This window comes from Manis javanica, chromosome 1 (assembly GCF_040802235.1).
Source record: "Manis javanica isolate MJ-LG chromosome 1, MJ_LKY, whole genome shotgun sequence".
NCBI lineage: Eukaryota > Metazoa > Chordata > Mammalia > Pholidota > Manidae > Manis > Manis javanica.
The window spans coordinates 19,501,757-19,523,188 of record NC_133156.1 but is presented as its reverse complement, the minus strand read 5'-3'; the positions used below and the strand labels follow the sequence as shown (position 1 = coordinate 19,523,188).

The 21,432-nt window shown below is 47.3% G+C and overlaps 1 protein-coding gene and 1 long non-coding RNA gene across 6 annotated transcripts in view; both read left to right on the top strand.

Annotated features, from left to right (window-relative positions):
- Positions 1-8,658, top strand: part of DCLK1 (doublecortin like kinase 1) — a 287,302-nt gene extending 278,644 nt beyond the window's left edge. For all 5 annotated transcript variants that reach the window (XM_037012261.2, XM_037012255.2, XM_073229251.1 and 2 more), the window contains one exon: positions 2,984-8,658. In XM_037012261.2, coding sequence (XP_036868156.2) covers positions 2,984-3,041 — 58 coding nt within the window. In that variant the 3' untranslated portion in view covers positions 3,042-8,658. The remainder of the gene's footprint in view (positions 1-2,983) is intronic.
- A 5,284-nt stretch (positions 8,659-13,942) lies between these two features.
- The window catches only part of LOC140847844 (uncharacterized), a 66,384-nt gene continuing 58,894 nt past the window's right edge, over positions 13,943-21,432 (top strand). Inside the window, exons 1-2 of the long non-coding RNA XR_012128037.1 lie at positions 13,943-14,034; positions 14,161-14,348. This is a non-coding gene — a long non-coding RNA (uncharacterized lncRNA). The remainder of the gene's footprint in view (positions 14,035-14,160; positions 14,349-21,432) is intronic.

Below are 21,432 nucleotides of genomic sequence, written 5' to 3'. Positions count from 1 at the left end.
CTCTGTGCCATCAGACCCAGGTGTCTAGAAGTCTGGTGATTGGACATGCAGTGGACCCAGGCTTGCTGCTTCTGAGAGAGGGGACCTCAGGTCCCCCCGGCCTTTTGGCCTCTGATGCTGCCTGTGGTCAGTGTCTTCTCTGCAGCTCACTCTGGTTGGGAGTGGAGAAGGCGTGAGCTATTGGTGGGCAGTGGCTCCATTTTATTCTGTTTCAGTAGGCTTCAGAGTAACTGGGAAAGCAATTTCCTTGGGACTTGTGCAGCAGGAGAAGTGAGTTCTGTTCCTAGTTAGTGATGTGAGGCGGCCAAGTCTCTGCACATGCCTGGACCTCAGTTTCCCTGCCTGTAAAGGCAACACATTGGATAAAGAATGTTTTATAATTCTCTTTCCATTCTAAGACTCTATAAACCTGACAGAAACAACCGTCCTGCCCTTACCCCCTGACAGGTGATCCTGACGTGACACATGGCCAGCTTCCAACTTCAGAGGGGTCGCTGGTCAGTTTGTGTGGTTGGGAACACCAGAGCATTTGGGCCCAAGGGCTCATCTACACAGGCGACCATTTCAGAAGCTGCTAAGGAGAGAAATGGGCAGGAGTGGCAAGACCTGAGTGCTCCAATGGGACAGGGGAGGGACTTTCTAGATGGAGGGACAGGTGGGGAAGAGAACGTGATTGCCCTTATCAGGATTTGGAGAAATGAAAGTGACAGTGAGGGAATGGACAGGCCAAGCCTGGGCTGAGTGCCACCAGCCCTGCATAAACCAGATCACAGTCTTCGTGGAGAAATGGCCCATTTCAGCCACTGTGGCCCAGAGTGTGACTTGGAATGACCGAGTAGATTAGGAGGAGATGAGGTAAATATGGAGAAGGTGCCAATAAGCACAGGGAGGGAGAGAAAGTAGTCCCAGATAAGTTCTAATGTGAGCTTCCTGTTTTCCTTCTTTCTTCTGGTCTGCAGTTAACTTAATTTTAAAAGAATATCTTACATCAAATGGTAAATTTAAACAAAAGCTCCGTCTATTTCTGGGAGCCTTAGCCATTCAGAGGGCATTTGCATATCCTTTTTTAACTCTCACAATTTGGGAGGGCTGGACGGGTTATGCCTGCTCCTTATTTGACTGCGAGCTGAGTGAATTGTTCACACAGCCGGCGGTGGCTGCAGCGGGACTCAGAGCTCTTGACAATCAGCCCCATGTGCCCTCCTTCCCCACACCCGAGAGTGTTAGCTCCCTAGTCAGGATTCAGTCCGATTGCAATGACTTCCTTCTTTCTCAAGAAGGTAGAAATAAAAATATTTTTATGACCAAGAGAAAAGTTTATATTACTCTTGGATTAACTACAGAATGTTTTTTATGTAAGTCAGACTAAATAGATGTCTGTGTTTTTTTTTTTTCCGCAAACATTCAACTCTACACAAACAGAACATTTCAGTTTGCTTTGAAAGCAGAATACCATGTGTTGTGACTTTACAACGTTTTAAATAAAGTTAGGAATTTGGGTTTACGATGCTGAAAATATAGTAAATCGGTGGATATAAGACCAGAACTATATGTATACATGAACGTCCTTAAAAATTCAACAAGTGGGACAATCAAAGGTGGGCATTTCAGGGGAGCCACTATTGGATAACTATTACATTAACAGTCCAGTGAAACGAGAAGTGGATTAGTAAACTTATCTCCCTCATTGATTCGTAACGTGCTATGCTGTGTGTGGTTAGTTTTAGAGGCAGAGCAGCTCAGCCTAACTAAGCCATTTACTCTGCTGATTCTCCACACGGCCCCTGTTTCTCTCTCTATTACTTCATTTTGGGACTTTGATTGCCTTATTTTAGATCCAAGATTGCACTAATGCTATTCTGCAATTGTATGAGGGGCTTAGTTTCCACTTTGTTCTCAGAACCAGACGAGCTATAAATTTATCTCTGTCCTTTGAAGAAGCTAACAGTAAATTTTCAACAGGAAAAATGGTGGTATATATCCCTGCAGAGGAAAAGTAATCTCTTAAAAGCAGAATAACCCCCAGGCTCCATCCTTTTAAAGAGAGACTTTTCAAACAAGGATGCCTTTAACTTTTATATGTGTCTGACATTTTCCTTCAAGCTTTGTACGTATTCTTCTGCTCTCTGTGTTAGGTTTCTCGGTGATGACCCCCTTTCTCTTCCACCCATTAAATCTGTAATGAAGTCATGCAGTGCCCAGTTCTGACGTCATAATAACTTCCAGAGCTGTGGCTGGCTAGCGCATCCTGCAGGGCATCTGAGACTTTCTCAGGAACATGAGGCCTGGAAGACCTACAAAACTGCACCCCAGTTTCAAAAATACCCACATACTACAGGGGCAATGAACTCCGTAGAGGAAGATCCATGGGAAGCTTCCTATTTGGTTTAATTGCGTTCGAAGGAGTTTTCAATTTCAGGAGTTGGTTTCGTTAAAATTAAACCAGTCCTTCCCAGAGATCCAGCCACACGCCCTCATCCACAGTTAAGATGATTTGGAATGAGGAGGTGCTGAGATAACAGGGCGAACTTGTGGCTCTGTGTCCATGTCTGACGACTTCACCGCCTTCACCCTGATTCCTCAGCTGCTTGAGCTGAATGTTGATGAACGTGGCACGCCTGGCACCCTCACGTGTCACACACTCAGGCCTGGGGCACCCATTCCCGGGGCCTGCGCTCGCCCGGGAGCGGCCAGGCGCAATTGGTGTGGAGCCGGGGGGCAGTGTTGGTGGGGTGGGGAGAGGTCGGATCCATGCCAGCGTCCACCCCGTGTGGACCTGCCCTGGTCACGACCAGGTGCATTCAGGAGCTACACCCCGGGGGAGCAGAGAGCTCCCGGCAGCCACTGTCCAGAGAAGTGAGCTGCTATGCACAGGTTAACGTGCCCAGCATTATTTTTCTGACCTTGGAAAGTTCCAGAAAGCGTTTCTTTTGCCATTTCCTTCAGCCTAATTGTCCTCTTTCTCATTTTATGCCCCTGCTAGACCACCGCTCTTGATAAGGAGAGGCAGGTTTTCCGACGAAGACGCCACCAGGATGTGAGGAGCCGGTACAAGGCGCAGGCAGCTCCCGCCGAACTCAACTCAGAATCGGAAGACTACTCCCCGAGCTCGTCCGAGACTGTTCGCTCCCCAAACTCGCCCTTTTAATGAGACCCTTTTACTCCAAGTCCTAGCTTGACCCTTTGAGACTCTTGAGATTTTTTTTTTTTCTCCGAAGTTATGTAAAAACGGTTTCCTCTGATCTGTCTAGCACTCCATGCTTGAATGGCAGGACAGAAAGCGTGTCTTCTGGTTACCTTTGTAGCGAGTTCCCTTTGCTGAATGAGACGAGGACGGGTTGTTTGGGAAGATGGCAACTTGCGGCTGATACGGTCCTCAAAGGGTTAAGGCTCATTTGCAACTTTTTAAAAATATAGAAGCAATGAATGTTTTCATCAGTCAAGCTAGGATTTGCAGTATGTAATATAGCACATGTTAACCCTCTGAGTGCACAGGATTTTATGGAGAACCCTGGGGGAATTTTTTGGGCCTTTGGATGTATACACACAGGTGTCTTGACTTTGCTAAACATCAGGAGGTGTTACTAGATGCTGAGGTGCCCAGACACAAAGGGCACAGAGAATGCCATCTCGCCCACCCTCTTCTGTGGGTTTAGAACATGGCAGGTTTATAATGTAAGAGTAAGTGCAGCACCGCTTTCTTCTTCACAGTCCTACTGAGGTGGGTTTTTTCATTAGAGGTTTGACCGTCTGCTGCCCTAAGTGGAGGGAACAGGGTCTGCAGCCACAGCCTGACCCAGGAAATAGGTGGTGCCCCCAGCCCAAACTGTCTCCACACGAAGATGTGCTGACGATGCCCCGGAAATGCTGCTTCCACATCAGCTGCTGCCGGCACCAGCGCAGACCCTCGGGAAGTTCACCATCCTGCGTCTTGTGCTTGGTGAGCGAGGGTCTGCCTGCGCAGTATGAGACACCTACAGGGAAAAACAAAAACAACTGGTGGAAAAGAGCAATAAATTGCCAGGTGCTCTACAGGGCTGGAATGTGAAACAGAAAGGAAACAAGATCCTGTTCTTTCTCTCGCCTGCTTTTCATGCACTGCAGTCTTCAGTGTGAAATGCACATAAAGCATGAACTGCACACGCAGGAGCACCGGGGCTCGGGAGCTGGAGGCAAGGCTTTGCAAGGTGGCTGAGGAGAAAGCACAGTGGGAAAACAATCCAGAATGTTCTAGAAGTGGGTTTGAAGGAAATAAACCACTGGAAATAATCCCATGTGCGCCTTTAGGTTAGCTGCATAGCGTCTCCTGGGAAGAACAGGATGGGAGACTTGAAAGATACCCCTGAGTTTAAAATTTCCGTGCCCTAAGATGACCTTTTTGTACCACTGTCTCTAGCTGTCCAGAGGGATGCGTTTTGCTCCCCATGGGGCCAAGTCTTGTCTGAGAGCCGTATTTTTACTCCTGTTACCATATCTCTCTCCCCAGCCCTGTGTCTCTGGTGGGTGTGTTGCAGAGCATGGAATGTGGCCTGAATGGGGGCCTGTGGCCTCCTGTTTGCACCTGTGCTGCTTAGGCCAGCCACAGTGTCTCAGAGGCAGGGGTCCAGCTCAAATGACCTCCTGAGGTTTGCTCAGCTCTGTGACCCAGACAGTGAGGTCTCATGAGATTTGCATCCGGATGGCCAAACGGCACTACTTGTGCTTCGAGTACATGTCAGTACCCTGCACATCTTGAAATTCGTATTATGACCTTTCTAGTCAGTTCTTTGCTTTCAAATATACATCGGTCTTCAATTGCTGTTTGTCACTCTTCAACTCATAAACTATGGTCTGTATTAATATAGGTTCTAAAATCACAGCATGTCATGATTTTTTGCAACAGAGTTCCCCAGATTTTTTGCTCTCCCATGTTTAGGTTAGATAAAACTTCAGTCTGCGTTGTCCTGACATGTAACCAGTAGATCACTTCAAGAGAGGTTTTTCCCCTTTTAGAGAGTCCTAAAATAACACACAATGTGGCAAAGTAGCACAGATCACGTGGGATTTTAGGGGGTAGAGGAGAGCAGGCCAGGAAGGGTGTGGGTGTGTCGGTAGATCCCACATGAGTAAAGCACCCTGAACTGGGCAGAAATGACGGCCTTCTCTAGAATTATAAAGCAAAGCCCCATTCCAAGGAGGACAAAGAAGTGGCTGTAATGCTTGGCCTCGGCTCCAAATGTGTGGCTGTAAAGAATCCTGTGAGCAAAGGCCCACCTGTAGTATGCTGTCACCTTCCTTTTCTTCTCTGAGTAACTTTTTCCCATGGGCATTACATGTATTGCTATAGCCTCTAGTGTGCAGAACTCACAATGCACGGCTCAGTCCTTCTTGTTTCCACGTCTTGGGGGATTGTGGACCGTGTGAAACTGAAGAATTTTTCCCAGCACAGTGCGGAAGAGCAGCTTGGAACAATACAGGGCCCATTGAGCATGGAGACCCCAGCGCATCGCTGTAGAATCTGAGGGATCTATGCTGAATCAACAGTGGAATGTGACCTGTCAAGTAGAAATATTGAGTACTCAGATGGAATGCAGTCTTCGGCAGGAAGCTTTTGAGATCCTGAGCGACTGAGATGTACTCAGAGGGTTAACAGACAAGCACAGGGCATGCTGATTCCGTCCGTCCGTGTATCCAGACTACTTTGCTTTTAGCCAGTGCTTCCGAATTTTGTTTTTTTTTTTCATGACATTCTTGGGATAGTTCACGTCTGACATAATTAAGTGGTGGTGTTCTTTAAGGAATTTCTATAACCAAATCGATCTTATTTTTTATTTCACTTTATCATAGAAGACATATGTACCATTATGGCAGTGTATCTCTGTACTTAAAATTTAATCATTGCCACGGTGTTGACATTTTTTTTTTCTGGGTATTTAATATAGCTTTCATGGTGGTGGCCTGGTGACAGGGACTGTCTCTCCTTTACTGACACATGACCAACCCTATGGTATTTTAAGGTTCATCTTTTTGGTTCGGTAGTAGACTAGTTAACAGGAACTCATTCACTATTTGCATCGTGTGAATCATCTCTGTATGTAAGAACTGTTCATATCGATGAACGTGTTTTTTTCTCACCATCGTAGCAGAAGTCATTTTATTCATCCTAATCAATGAATATGTGATTTGCTCCAGATCATTAGAAGGAAAAGTGAGACTTTGGTCATTGAAAATGTTTTAACTGTAGCCCTCATATGACTTACATGTGGTGCATATTAAAATAAGCAGAGAAAAAAAGATACGAATAAACTCCTGAAAAGGTTTGGTGTCTTGTATTCAGTGAGACTTTCCTGCAATGCTCAGCAAACCCCCTGGGGGGTGTGGTTAACAGGCCCGTCAGATATTGTTGAAAGAAAGCAATATATCCATGAATGTAGGCTAAAATTGCAATCCTTTACCCTTTGCAGCATATTTCAGTCAGAAATAAAGAAGTAAAACTGGCTTAGCTTAGAGGGTCACAGCGGTACCGTAGTCTGAGCAAAGAACAAGCACCTATTAAATCCTGGTTGGTTGTTAGCCAGCAGGGCCTGCTGGACAATTCTACTCTCCTTGCCGAATCACCACTGTGCTTGGGGACCTTGCTTGGTATTATTGTGTCGCCTGCTAGCCCTTCTCCCGGTAAGGATCTGTCAGCATTTCCATGATAAACTTCTGTTTTCAAAGGTTTTATATTTGACCATAAAACGGTGCCCCAGGCTGAAGCTCTTCACAGAATGAATGTTCACTTCTCCTTTCTGCCCAGTTTTCCCAAGAAAAGGACAACCAAAAAATCTGGTGCGTCCCCTTCTTCATTGCAATTTTGGAATTTTGGAAAGCACCGAGATCCAACATAGTATTTTTCATCTAATTCTTCATTCGGATGTGAGTTAAAAAAAAAAAAATCGAGTCACCTGGCATATATTGTAGATAACATCTTTTCTATAATTTGTACATCATTTATTATTAAACTGCTACATGATTTTATTTTGTCCTATCAAAGAGTTTAAAAAACTTGAAGTTGGTCAGCTCAAAGGTCAACCTTTCCTGCCTGGTGTCTGCCGTTTCCATTGGGAGTTCGGGGAAAATACTCTCAGACCCTTGCTTTGCGTGCAGTGATAGAGGGTCAGATACATGCTTCTTTAGCAGATAGGGATTTATGGGTTTCTTTATTTAATCAAGTTTCACAGAGCCATTCTAGACTATTTGGGGAAAATAGTGATTAAAAGCACTTCCAAAATTAATATTTTTGTCAATTCAGGTATGAAATGAGTGTCAATTCACACACACTTTTTTTTGTTTAAAGGCAAATAAATCAACAACTTGAGGACACACGAAACATTCAATCATTGCAAATATGCTTTTTAAATGGGCTCACTGGTGCTTATGCGTGAAACAGTAACAAATGGGGTCCCTAGGACTGTCAGAAGGAATCTTTAACTTGTGTGTAATTACGTACTTAAGAGGAGGTGCTTTTAAGCTAAGCTTTTATTTTTTAATCATCTCAAATATGCAGCCATCCCTCTAGTAACATTAAGGGTCGCAGACAAGGAGGAAACAATATTCAATGCAGATGCTTAGAAGATGCTTCATGTTGGGATGTTTTTGTCCCGTTGGGTTTTTTTATTCTTGTTTTGGGGCTTCAACACTGAAGCTGTGGTGATCACTTTTCAGTGAGCGCGCTTCTAACTGGCAGGTGTTTTGATCACAAGGTTTGCAGTATATTGCATTGGAGACAAATATGAGATCTAGTATCATTGTTTTTCCCTAAATGAACAGCAAGCTCTACAATTAATCCATACCTGTAAATTTCCTCAACATTCCTTTTTGGCCAACTGCAATGAGACCCTGACCCTTAGTGTTGCTTTCATGTAAAATTGTATATTTTTGTCTGTGATATACTTTATTAATTTAAAGTAAATAATAGTTCTAAAAGGCTTCACTGTCAGTATTAAGGGAAGGTAGGATTTTAAAAGTGATGATAAAGATGCTATCATGTCAATTCATTCCAGTCCAATCAAATGTGGTAAGAAAAAGACCTTGAATAGTTCTCCAGGGACACTTTCTCACTTGCCATTGACATTAATCTTTGATGTATTCTCAGAAAAAAATAAAAAGAAATTGAAACTGGTCCAAGGTTAGAGTCATATCCTTGATAACTGTTTTTTTTTAATTTTATTAGGAAATTAATAAGAGCTTTTTTCATTCTGGCTGAAAGAAAATTATTAAAGGATTAGTTGAGTGTGAAATTAAATAGTATTTTGCTCATGCATATTAAAAAGATGGACTAGGAACTTGGGCATTTAAACAAGTTTCTGAAAGGTTTCAGTTTGGTGCAAGAAAAAAAATTCAGTGTTTCCTTTGAAAACACTGAATTTATCAATTGCTGCATGGATCAGATGGCATAGGTTAATCTGTGATTTTCAGAACCTTAATGAAATAAATTTCAAACGATTTGTATCCATGATTAAAGCTGGAATGAGATCCAATTTTTTCCTCATCTCCCAGTTTAAGCTAATAAATGTAGGTTAATGTGGAATGAAATCATCTGTGATATATTATGTTCATTTATCAACTGAGCTTTTTTGATGTTGCCTGTTTTTATGTAAAACATGTTCTTAAAGTTAATAAAATAATAGTACTTGGTGTATGAACTACTATGTATTACCCTAGCTGCAGTGTCCCCTCCTCAGTTCACATTGCCATCATGGAGCAAAATTTCATTTTAGTTCAATTCATAATTGACCATTCAGTCCACGAAGGACTAACCCAGCTGTGTTCTTGAGGGGAATTCTCTCTACAAAAGGCTTTAAAAATTAGTCATGCGGTCAGAGTGTAGCTTTCCCACATGTCCTCCATAGCAGAGTGTATATTTCATGAACATAATTCAAAAACAACTATTCCAAAAATGTCCCATTTCATATATTACCTTCCTGCCTGGGCCAGTGACTTGGATAAACACAAAGAAATCCAATACTGTGCAGTCTTATTTTATCCTTCACCCCATATGCACAGGGTCTCCAGAGAAGAGTGTGTATCCACAAACCTATGATTAGCTGCCATTTTTATAGCAGGTTCCCTTTAGGCAATCCACAGCAACATTGACCTTAGAGAAAACTGCACAACGGTACAATGGAATAAAATTCTTTTCTGCATTTTGTAGTGCTGGGAGATTGTAAAGTCGGCCAGCAAAAGGGACTGCAGGTCGATGCCTGCAACTGTGTGTCGTCTGAAGGTGCTGGCCTATCTCCCAGTACTGGTAAAAGTAGCCGTCGCTTCCCCTTTCGTCTAGAAGCCACTCCAGTGGTCACTCTTTCCCTTTGGTCCTGCCCCTTGTCTAGGCTCTCTGGGCAATGGCTGTCAAGCAATAGCTGAAGTGACTGCTTCCTAAGGACTGTTACCTTGTTTTACGAGGTTGGCATCTCCACCAAAATCCTGCCCTCGGGAAAATGGGCCTCTGATGCAGAAACCTCAAATGCCGGCAATACTGGGATTGAACAGGGTAAAACTGCCATATCCGGAGGTGGGGAAAGAAAGGCCTTCCACAACTCCTACTGGTTGGTAGTCGGAAAGGTAGTTTTATGTACAGATAAGGAAGTTGCGCAAAGAGAGGTAAATGGGTAGCAAGGGGCAGGTAACAGAGCATCCTGGGAAATGCTGTAATGTCTCCACGGCAGAAGAAAGGCTTTGCCCTGTCTGGGAAGGTGGCCTGCTTCCCCCAGCTCCAGGAGGGGCACGGAGGGAGGTTGAGGAAGCCCACCCACCAGCTGGACCAGCCACATCCACGCTGGCCAGCAGCACAGTGACAGATGTCCCTGCCAGCTTGCCTGCACGTCCTGATCATTCATTCAAGTGTGTCTTGAGTAAGTGCCAAGGACACGGAAGGCACTCCGTTTGGGCTTAGAAAAGAGAAGGGAAATGCCATCATCCGCGATGATTTTGACTATGGATCTGAGACTTCAAGGACAAGAAAATCTCTCTCTAGCTCAAAGGTTTGCCCTTTATTCTGAGACTCCTGGTCCAGAGTTAGGGAACACAGACCCCCACACCCAGTGAGACCTCTTGTTTGCAGCCACTTGGACTTTCTCACTTGGAGACGTGTTTACCATCTGCCTGCTCTGTGGTGCACACACCCTGGGGTGCTCTTGGCTTTGGTCCTGGCCTCTGAGGTAGGCAGCCTCCCAGCGCCCTCTCTGCCATCTGCAGTTGGCGTGCGATTCTTAAACTCTACCATAGACTAATACCAAACTGTGTCCCTTTCCAGCAAGCATTGTCAAGGCCCTCCTGTGAGTGGTGTTCTAGAGGTGAAAACAAGTCATGCTTCCTGTTCTGAAGAATCTCAGCTCTAGTGAGAAAGCTTGCTGGGTGTCCGTGGGTTGGGGTGACTGATTTATCACCCACAGATGGCCGCCCCCGGTTTGCCAGGGGCATGCCATCCCTACAGGGCTGAGACAGGCCCTCTCAGTGTGGAGAGGCTGTCTGCAGGCCAACGTCAGTCACATGCAAACACGTCTGCAGTCCACTTGGTTACCGCAGTTTGTATGTCACCCTTAGAAAAGCCCAGAAGGAGAAAAAAGGAAGGGAAGGAAAGATTAAGAGAGGGATCATGGAAGGGAAGGAAGGAGGAAACAGCCAGAGCCCCAAGCTGCCTCCAGCCTTAAGACCCAGCATATCATAAGGGCCCCTACTGGAGCTGCCACTCAGGGCACGTCACCTGCTCCCATCCCGAGCCAGTTCCCACCCGGGGCTGATCCCTCTGCTGGGTCCTGGGTCACAAGATAAAAGACCTCACTACTGCCCCCTCCATGTCCCAGGTCCTGTGTGGGAAACGGGGACAGTCACCATGCGGCGTGGCCAGGGCTGTGACAGAGGACAGCTCCGGACATTAGGGGAGCACTTTGGAAGTTCCTCTGTGATGGGAGATTTAGAGGAGGTTCTTTGCAAAGGGGCCCCTGAGTGAGGGCCTGGAGGATAAGGAGGAAGAGGCCAAGAGAAAGAGGAGGGGGCATTGCAAGCCATGGGGGCACTGAGGGAACCAGGGGCGTCCGGACTTGGTCAGATGGAGGCGTGGAGTCTCCCCACCGAGGCCAGCGTGCAGCCCCTGCGGCTGGGGACCTGCAGCGGCCATGCCAGGGAACAAGCATGGGGATGGTCCATGTCCGTAAATAAGATGAACCCTGATCGCCCCTCATGCCATTGGCAGAGGACAACCTCCCTGTTCGCACACAGGCACTGGCCACATGGCCATCCTGCCTCTGAGAAGGGCAACCTCCTACTCACGACGTTTATCAACTCACTGCTCTCAGGGAGAAATCATATTCTTCTCTCCCAGGTTGCTTCGCTTCTGGGAAAAAAAAAAAAGAAAAGAAAAGAAAAGAAAAGAGAAACCCACTGATCCTGAAAATAGCACGCGCCCTTCTTCCCGGACAAATCCACGTTGTCACCTTCCCGCCAGCAGGGTGATAATTAATGTTCCACCCGAGAGAGGCTTCGTTATTCCATCAGAATGACCTATTAATTTGCTGGATTCTTCTGATTAAGCAGTGAACTTGTCATGGCGGCCGCATGACTCGGAATGTGAAATAGCCTTTCGTTTTCAACAGGTGAATCAAGGGCCAAACCGACGCAGACGTTTTCCATTTCCTCGCTCGCGGTGTCTCCTCTGCTCTTGCCGCTGCGGGTGTCCCGTTTTTAACATTTCCTAAGTCCCCTGCTCTCCTGCTGAGTAAACCATTTTTGCTCCATCAGTAGCTGCTGTCGTTCCTACGTGCTGCGTGTTCACATGGGTTTCTTACATTGGAAAACTGAAAATTTCCTGCTTGGGATGGGAAGGAGGCCTCATTCTCAGACACATCCTCCGACTCGCTAAGGTGCCTCTGCAGCCTCGTGGTGGCCTGGGTTCCCCTGAGCGGCCCACGCCTGGCTGCAGTAGGTGCGTGCCTTAGTCCCACTGCCTGCCGGGTCTTCTCCTCTCATCACGATTGCACTGAAAATGTCTGATGAGAAGCCCACCAGGGCAGTCGTGGTGGATGGAAGGGAGGAAGCAGGTGTCAGCCAGGTGACCTGAGACTCCAGCAGGCCTGGAGTTGCATTCAGAAAAGTGGGGAGAGCAAACACCCAGCAGCCTAGGTGAGCACACCGTGGAGAGGGTGTCTCCTCACTGCAGAGCCTCAGATCTCTTTAGTGTCGGCTGAGCAGAGCCTCTGTGACCCCTCGTCACCAGAGCCCCGTGGGCAGCAACCAGCATTTACCGTGGCAGATGATGCCCTGGGCCTACGGGGCCAGTCACGCCAGTCACCCTAGTGCAGCCACCCTAGTCCTGTCACCACCTGCCAGCGAGCTTACGCTAATGGACAGGCGCTTACTCGGTGAGAGGGGCCATAGGCTTGCAGACCCAAGGCGGGCCTCCTGCCCTCTCAGTGCCCAGCTCTATTCAGTGGCATTTCGCAAGAACAGCCATGTGAGCCCTGGCAGGGACATGCTTCTTCGAGGCTGCAACCTGCTTTCCTCCCTAGAGGCTCATCTGCTCCCTGAAAACTGTAAATGCACAAGGTTTTGCTTCTCCTTAATGCAGCCCTAAATCCAGACTGGCCTTTGGGCCAACTCCACCAGACGTCTTAAAGCCTAGAGGTTTGGAAATCATTCCCAAGAAGGTTAGCACTCCCAGGAGAGGCCGTGTGCCCCTAGGAGAGGAACAGAGAGCATTCCGAGGGAGTCAAAGGCACAGGTGGTGGGAAGGCTGTCTCCTCTTTCCTTCCGGCATGAATATGTCCTGAGATATGTCCCAAATACAGAGTCATCATGAACCCCGTGAGCCAGGGACGCTGTGACAGAGAGAGGGGGCTTTTCCCTTCTAAAGTCCGTTGCATCAATATTCAGCTTGAGGGGCTCAGACCAGGCACCACCACGGCTTCTGGGGGGCTGTGAACCAGCAAGCTCGTTCCTCCAATGTGCCGCCTCAGGGCCCCGGGGCCATGGAGAAAGACCCAGTGGTATCACTGCAGTTATCCTAAAAGTGTGCAGTGTATGTAGTGCGTGTTGGGGGGTTTGGGAGACAGCGTGGTGATTTAAAAACGGGATCCCACGTGAGACAGCCCAGCTGGCTTCCTGCCCCGGGCGGCCTACCTGTTCCTCAGGGTTTGCCCTCCTGCTATCCCCCTAGACTGCCCTCCCTCTCCCAGTGTCAGGCGTCATGCTGTGCTGCGTGCTGGCCTGAACTGCTTCCCTGAGCTCTCCCTGCCCTCCTGCGCCGCCTCACTTCATCATCTGCTGCAGGCAGGGGTGGCGGCTGCAGTAACTTGAGGTCTGAGTAGTCAGCCTCAGAAACCTTGCCATAAATCAGGAAGGTGCTGTCCCGCATCTAGAAGGTGGGGAGCTCCTTCTTCGGTGCCAGCTACTCTATTCTCAGTCCAAGGCGGCAGTTTCCCGTCTCCCTGCCTTCCCCCAGGACTGAGCCTCTTCACAGGCATCTGATGTGGAAGGCTGCCTGCTGGCCATTGGCATCTTAAAAATGTTTACATGTGAAAGCACCAGACCATTATCTTCCTTCCACTGGAGGCCCAGCTTTAACAATCAGCCAGTGGCCCCCCGGGTATTGACTTTCTTTCTTCCTGTTGGAATGGCTGACAGCAGGGGGCCTGCTGGAATGTTCACTGCGTCTCTGGAGAGCGAGACACCCGCTGTGCCCCTTATCGGGTGATGGGTTTGTGGAGGAAGGGGCCACCTTTGTAAGTATAAGCAGGGATTCATTTTGTGCAGCAGATGGAAATTTCTGAGGGCAAGAATTAGGGATTCCTCTTCTCCTGGGGAAACATATCGTGGGGAAGCTGGGGTTCCTGTGCCCGGGATCCTCACTGAACTTAAACCACTTGATGACGTAGCTGGCCTGTTGCTAGGCTGCCGCTTCCACACCCGTAGGCAATCAGCTATTATTGTGCTATAGAGAGAGCTCGGCCCAGGGCTCTGGGCGGAGTTGGAGGCAGAGACGCTAGTGCTCGACCTGCCTCCGGGAGAACCAGCCGGGTAAGTAAACCCTTTCACCCCAAGAACGTTCTAGTGTCATTTCTTTGGTCACACTGTATCCACAGTGAACTTGCCCGGGGCTGAAACCCCTTGGCAAGGCACGTATTTTCTCCCATTTGGTTTCAGCCACACCTAAAAGGCCAAGTATAAGTGGATGCTTCCAAGAAAGAGAATTCTGAAGTTCATGAACCACAGATAAATCCATCCAATGTGGTCCTCCTGCCAGTAGCTACCGGAGCGGAGATCTGCTTACAGGGCCACGGATGTGCCCTCAGGACCCTAAGCTGAGACCACAGTCACCGACGAGGACGCAGGTGAGAGTATTATTGGCATTTTGGCCCCACCTGGGAACACACGCACACCTTTGCTAAGGAACAGGGGTCTAAATGGCACGATGCTTAGAACACCAAGTTCAGAGTCTTGCATGGCAGGAACCGTGGCTGAGGCGGACATCATGGGACATTGTATGTATGCTTTATGAAACAATGAAGAGACGCTGAAGGGTTTTGGGTAGGGCGTGTTGTGTTCAGATCTGTGTTTTTAAAGGGTGGCTCTGTCAACAGAATGCAGGATTGTTTGAAAGGGGACGTGAGTGGCAACTGGTAAACCAGTTAGGGGGCTGTTGGGATGTTTTAGGGGGAGGTGGTGAAGTCCTAGAGTGAGCAGCGGTGGCAGGAATGGAAGGAGAGGCACTGTGGAGACTCTTAGGGGCCAGCTTATTCCAGAGAACCTCTTCATTTCGCGTGGGTGATTTGGTGAGTGTGGTGTGACCACCAAGGAGAGACGGGAGGGGGGGCGGGCTTGGGTGGGGACCAGTCTGAGTGCCGTGAGCCGAGGTTAGGTGACCGTGGGGGCGTCCAGGAGGCGACCAGGCAGCAGAAACAAGTCTCAGCTGGACCGTGATTTGGCTCTAGAAACTGAGTCTGGAACACCTTCCACCTGTAGTGACCAGGTAGAGGAGGAAATGCACAGAGACGCAGAAGCAGCTGAGAAGTAGGAAGGGCCCAGGGGACAGCGGTGTTGTGAAAACCAAGGGTACTGAGAACATGAAAAAAGAAGGAAAAAAAAAGGTCTGTTGCATTTAGTAATAGAAAGGAGACTAGCTACCTTAGCAGGAGTCCTCAACCCTGAGTTATGGCAGAATCAAAGTCATATTTTTATGCTACCAAGAGGTAACCAGGCAAGACTTCCCAGGGGTAGATGCAGCCATCTCTGAAGCTCCAGCTCCCCAGGACCCCCTGGCTAGCCTGAAGGATGAGGTCTCATTAGCTTTGCCCACCTTGAACCTATTCTCAGCACCCCACGAGCAGTTGGGGAGCTCTGCCTTATAGGGAAGATACAGTTTCCAAAAAGTGGTGGATGCTGGAAGCCAGATTGAAGGCACATGGGCAGGGAAGAGCAGCTCTCTTGGGATCGCCAGGCCCGTGGTGTGCCACGCGAATGGTGCCACCTGGAGTCGTGAGACGTGCTGGCCAGTGAAGGACAGGGTAGCGTAAGGAAAGAGCCAAACAGACCTGTCTCTTTAGTGAGTTTTGGCTGAGATTGGGAGGCCAGAGAAGACGCTGTGGATTGGAAGGGAATTAGTTCATTGTGTTATCTCTTTTAAAATCCAGAGAAGCATTTCTGTATTAAAAAGCTAGGCAGAGCCATACATTGAGTGAATGACTATAAAAATCCGGGGAGGCTCAGCATCATTCCTCATCAGAGCAACACAAATCAAAACCTCCCTGAGATGCCACTTCACACCCCCCAGGATGACGTTGTTTGAGGGATTTTAAAAGGGTGCATCCAATTTGAAAAGCCGTGCAGCAGTTCCTTGAAATGTTAAACACAGAGTTACCATCTGGCCTAGGTTGCATTCCTAGATATTTGCCCTATTGAAAACATATGTCCACGCAAAACCCAGCACACAAATGTTCATAAAAGCGTAATTCACTATAGACAGAAAGTGGGAACAGTCCAAATGGGATGGACTGATGAACAGTTAAATAAAATGTGGTATATCCAGACAACCAAATAGTACTCTGCCGTAATAGGAGATGAAACACTGATTCATGTCACAACCCCAGGGAACCTTGAAAACATTCCAGTGGGTGAAAGAAGCTGGATACCAAAGGTCCCTAGTGCATGATTCCATTTATGTAGAAAGTCCACAATAGGCAAATCCATGGCCACAGTAGATAAGCGGAAGTCGAGGGCTGGGGGGAGCTGGCTGTGGGGGGTGACTGCTAACATGCATGGGATTGCTCTCGGAAATGGGGAGTGTGTTCTAAAATGATAGAGTGGTGATAGTTGCACAGGCCTGTGAATGAACTAACAACATGGGAATTGTGAGCTTCTGAAGGGTGAGTTCTCTGATAGGCGAAGTGAAACAGGTCTTCCATTCCTGCCTGGTGTAGCTGCTGATGCACGTGAGGGGCTTCTGCACGGCTGGGAACTCTCCCACCAGGTCAAGGACACCCGAGCCCCGCTGGTCAGCCCAGGAGGGGCCAGAGACAGTGGACTCCAGTGCACGCAACTAGAACCATTCTATCCTAGTGAAGCTGTTATTGATCGTTTTAATTTTCTTACGTCTGTGCCCTGTCTCCCCTGCCTTGTCTGCTGCCTGTGTCCCTCCCTCTCTGCAACACCTTGTCTTCCACCCAGTCGATTTCTGCTCATCCAGCAAGACCCCATGGTACTTCTCCATTTGGTGAAGCCTTTGTTAGCCACTCCCACCGCCACCCCCAGTGAGTACACTGGGTCATTTCTGCTCTGTGGGCCTCGGTACCATTTAGCACTACTGCCCATTGAAACTCATCTTGCTAAAAGGCACATACTTATGTGTGTGCACGCCTGCCTCACCACACTGGAGCTTTCTGAGGGGACTGACTCTCCCTGCTTGTGTCCTTCTCTGTAGCACTTAGCACCTAAAAAAGAATAGGAACTTAACAAATATTGGGGCAAATAGGGGGAGAATGGAGAGAGCAAGGATGCCTTAACAGGCGATCGGGCTGTCAGTGAAGGAGAGAATGCTTTCAAGTGTTGGAAAGCCCTCTGGTCTTTACATTAAAATACTCAAAAAAAATAACGATTATTGTGCCTCTGCACCAGCTAAGGTTCACCAAGGATGGTTAAATAGATCGTATATTGGCCCCACCCCCCTCTTCAGTCTAAGGGGTTGTTCATTTACTTAGCATAAATCTGGACTGTAACAGTTACCTTGAAAGTAGGTTCAACAAATACACATGAACCCTGAGACCAAGAAAGTGAACACCAACGAACAGACACCATTTTGCTGTGCGAATAGCTGCAAATAAGAACCATGGTGATAGGTTAGCACTCAATGGTCGGTGTTAACTAAACTTTATCATATGTGAAACTGAAATAGCGGGTAAGGAAAACCTTCTGGGTAACAATCTCAACAGACCCAAGCCCTAAAGTAGGCAGTTTGTCAGAGTTAATAGTTTTCTCTTGGCAGTTCAATTGTTCATATCATCGATGCTATAAATCCTAGATACCACATAAAAATAACTTCTGAAGACCAGCCACCCCAGTGAGGAGGTACCCCCCTAACGGCAGTGGTTAGTTGTGTTACAACTTTATTGTTGCAAAGTTTAAGTACATCGAAAATGATTTTTCTTTACAAAATGGATGCATGTTCATTGTTGAAAATTGGACATTATGGATAAACAAGAAAGGGGAAAAGAACACCTGTCATTCCACCCCCAGGAGATAATTATTATGAAGATGTCAGCACATGTCCTTCCGGTCTTTACCCCCTACTTGTATACTTCCAAGACATTTAACTAATATTTATTGAACTTTCTAGATGCAGGAGACACACACGTCAGTCAAAGAAAAGAGGCAAACATCCTTCCCTCATGAAGCTTGCATTTCACTTAGTAGGAAATACACTACACACATAATATAATCATTTATTGTATTTCATTGAGTTTCAGACACTATCAGTATCGGTTATGCATTGTTGCATAATAAAACACATCAAAGCAAAAGCCATTTGTTTAAGTCACTGTTCTGAGGGTCAGTTTTGTCTGGGCTCAACTGGCTTGTTCCTCTGACCTCTCCAGAGAGTAGTCATGTATCCCTGGTCAGCAGCCTGTCAGCCAGGCAGGTCTGCTTCTCAGTTTTCTGGCTGTCAACTGAGGAAATAGAGGCAATGGGGCCATTTGTCCCTCCTCACCCAGCAGGCTAGCTTGGGCTTGTTCACATGGCAAAGACATGTCCCAAGAGAGAATCAGACATGCAGAAGTCCTCTTGAGGACCAGGCTCATGCTGGCCCCTCAGTCCTGCCACAACATACTGAGCGACGCAAGTTGCAATACGAAATAGGGAAATAGAGGACCTGCAAGATGAAAGATTGGTGGATGCAGGGACAGAAATGATCACAATCACCTTTGCAAACAATCCATCATCGCATCGAAGGTGAGATGCATGGTCACGCTAGGAACTGCTGTAAGAGAGAGATGCTGCTGAGGAATTGGAAGACAAGTGATTGTCAGTTGCATTTCAACATCAGAAGTATTTAACTGCAGAAAAAAACATGCATCACAAATCAATGAGAGATGCCAGTTAGAAAAGTCGTAAGTCTGTGGGAAAAAAATAAAACCAGAAAGGGGATCCAGGGTGTTGGTAGTAGGAAGGCGAGGTGCAGCTTTAAATAAGGCTGTCAAGGGAGACTTCACTGAGGAGGATTGACCAAAGACTGGAGGCAGCTGGGGGAGGGGTTATGCAGATTTCTGCCAACAGCCCGTAGAAAAGCTCTTAAGTAAGATTTTTCCTGGTGTGTTCGAGGAATAAAAAGCATGTTGGTGTAGAGCGGGCAGGGGGGAAAGCGGTAAGAGATGCAATCTGAGATGCAATGTGGGAGCAGGCAAAGGCTGGAGGGCTTTGCAGACCGCTTTATGTGTCTTCCTGGGTGTCCTGGACGAGGCTGTGAGCAGAGAGCGCCACGAGGAGTTTTCCTGCCTTCACAGGCTCCCTCTGCTGCAGGGTTGAGAATAACCTGAGTCATGACAGCAGTGAGAAGACCAGTGGGAAGACCGTTGTACTAGTGCAGCTGAGAGAGGGCGGTGGTGTTGCTAGGTCAATGGCAAAGGCTGACACGAGGCTGAGATTGTGGGCACGCTTTGAAGGTAGGGCTGCAAGGATTTCCTGGTGGGTTGGATGTGGGTTGGGACGATCAAGGGTGACTCCAAAGTTTGGTCCTGAGCAGTTGGAAGGATGAAATTGCCATTCATTGTTGTGGCAGCTGCGAGTGGAGCGTATTTGGCAAGCGGATAGATATTGAGACTTCATACTTTTTAAAGAGGCAATATTAGTTTTTGTCTGCTAATATCCAGGTGTGTTTTAACCATCTTTTATCAGTTGGAAAGCCATGTGTATCATGACTGTCATTCAGTATTTCTCTACAACATCTTTTTAAATAGCTGTAGACTATTCCTTTATGAATGCACCATAATTTTTAGATCATCCCCTTCTGACAAACATCTAGGTGTTCTGATATTTTATGAATATAAGCAAGGCTTTTCTGTGAATATCCTCATAGCTGTATCTTTGTAAATATCAGCTATTTCCTTAGGAATTCCTCAAATTGGAATTGCTGGGGCAGAGAGTTTATATAATTTTAGTATGCTTGACACATGTGGTAAAATTGCTCTCTAGAAAAATTGTACCAATTTATGGTTCCACCACAATGAATGACTGTTTTTTTGCACCTGTGTTTAAGTACATTTTTATAGTCAGAGATTCACATTAGAGAAAATACTTCCTGAGATGAAAATAATATTGCTTTAAATCCAACAAACATTTAGTGAACACATACTGTCCACCAGACGTGTGTTCCCTGCCTTCACAGGCAAAACCTTATTGAATTCTCACAACAGGGTAGCCAGCTATTAAGAAATGAGCCCAGAATCAAGAAGCCGGTATGTGACAAGGTCAGGATATGAATCATAGATCCAAGCCCGTGAGTACCGAAGAGCAGGGACACACCTGAATGGATTTGAATCTACTGAGAATCAGAACCCCCCTGGGGACGGGGGCTGACAAGAACAAAGGTTAAAGGGGCAAACAAACCCATAAAAACCCAACAACAGCCCCATTACTTGTGGGGGTGGGGAGGGGGGTGCAAACCAACGCAGAAAACATCGGAGTGTGAGTGATACAGACACGTTAGGGACACAAGAGAAAGGTTCATCTGATGGACGCTGACAGGGGAGTGCTGTTGACCCAGAAGAAATCGGTACTTCAGGGAGCTAAGAAGAAAGCCTGAACATGCCCTCAAAGAAAAGAAACAAGAGCTTACAGGCACATTAGTTCTATTGTCTTCCCACAATTGTACCCAAAGAGAAGAAAACAAGACAGTTGGCCGGAAAATGCACACTTGGCCGTAAAAGGAAACTGTGATGTGACCAAGACAGCAGAAACTCGGCCAGTGAGGCTGGTGATTAAATTACCAGGGCTCAGCCCGCCAGCTGGGAGGGTTCCAGGAGGAAGATGGAGGTGTGTCCGTGGGCGTGAAAGTAAAACATTCCTCTTAAAGGCATTTCAGAAGGCCTTCAAAGGGCAGGTGGTAACAGCAATATGCTAAGAGCAATATGACATTGCACATTGCCAGGCCTTTCAGACCTAGAAAACATAAATTGGGCCAAAGGGGTGAGGAGGCAGGAGTGAAATATGGTGTTATATGGGAAAAGTTAAAGAGGTGCTCTGACAGAGGCAGATGGTGATGGTAAGAAAGTTATGAGATCCTTTGTCTCGGTGAGCGGCACGGTCAGGTTCAGGCTAGATCGGACCAGAGCAGGGCTGCTGGTGTGCAGTCCTCCCAGGCTGGCTGCGACCTCTCCGCGGTGCTTCCTTGATGTGTGTATGCTCCTTCTGACTCGCTGCACCGTCCCGGTTCTCTTCAGGCCTTGACCTTGTGATGCCCTTCCTCCTTTGCTGGGGTAACTCTCAGCCTTGAAGTTCCTGTGTGTAAGTGCCCTCAGCCCAGCATCGCCCAAGTGGTATTTAGCTGTTTGGGTTTTCTTGTGTGTGTGTTTGTAATTGACATGACATTCATATAACGCAAAAGTAACCACTTTGAAGTGTACGATTCAGTGGCATTTGGTACATTCACAAATGAGACAACCACCACTCCTATCCAGCCCCAGAATGGCAGTCGGCTTTGGCTGAGTCTAGTAGCTACCGTGGCCGTTTGCTATCTGAGCCCCTACTATGTGCATTAGGTGAGTTTATATATTCATGTGTGTTAACTGACCACAAAGCACAGTGTCTGCCCTGGGAAGACCCGGGCACTGCGCTCAGCTCTGCTAAAACGCGTTGGCATTATTCTCAGATGTTTTAAACGTGATGCAAGCTCTGTGAATAAGAGAAAGTTGGGAAAACCAAACACTG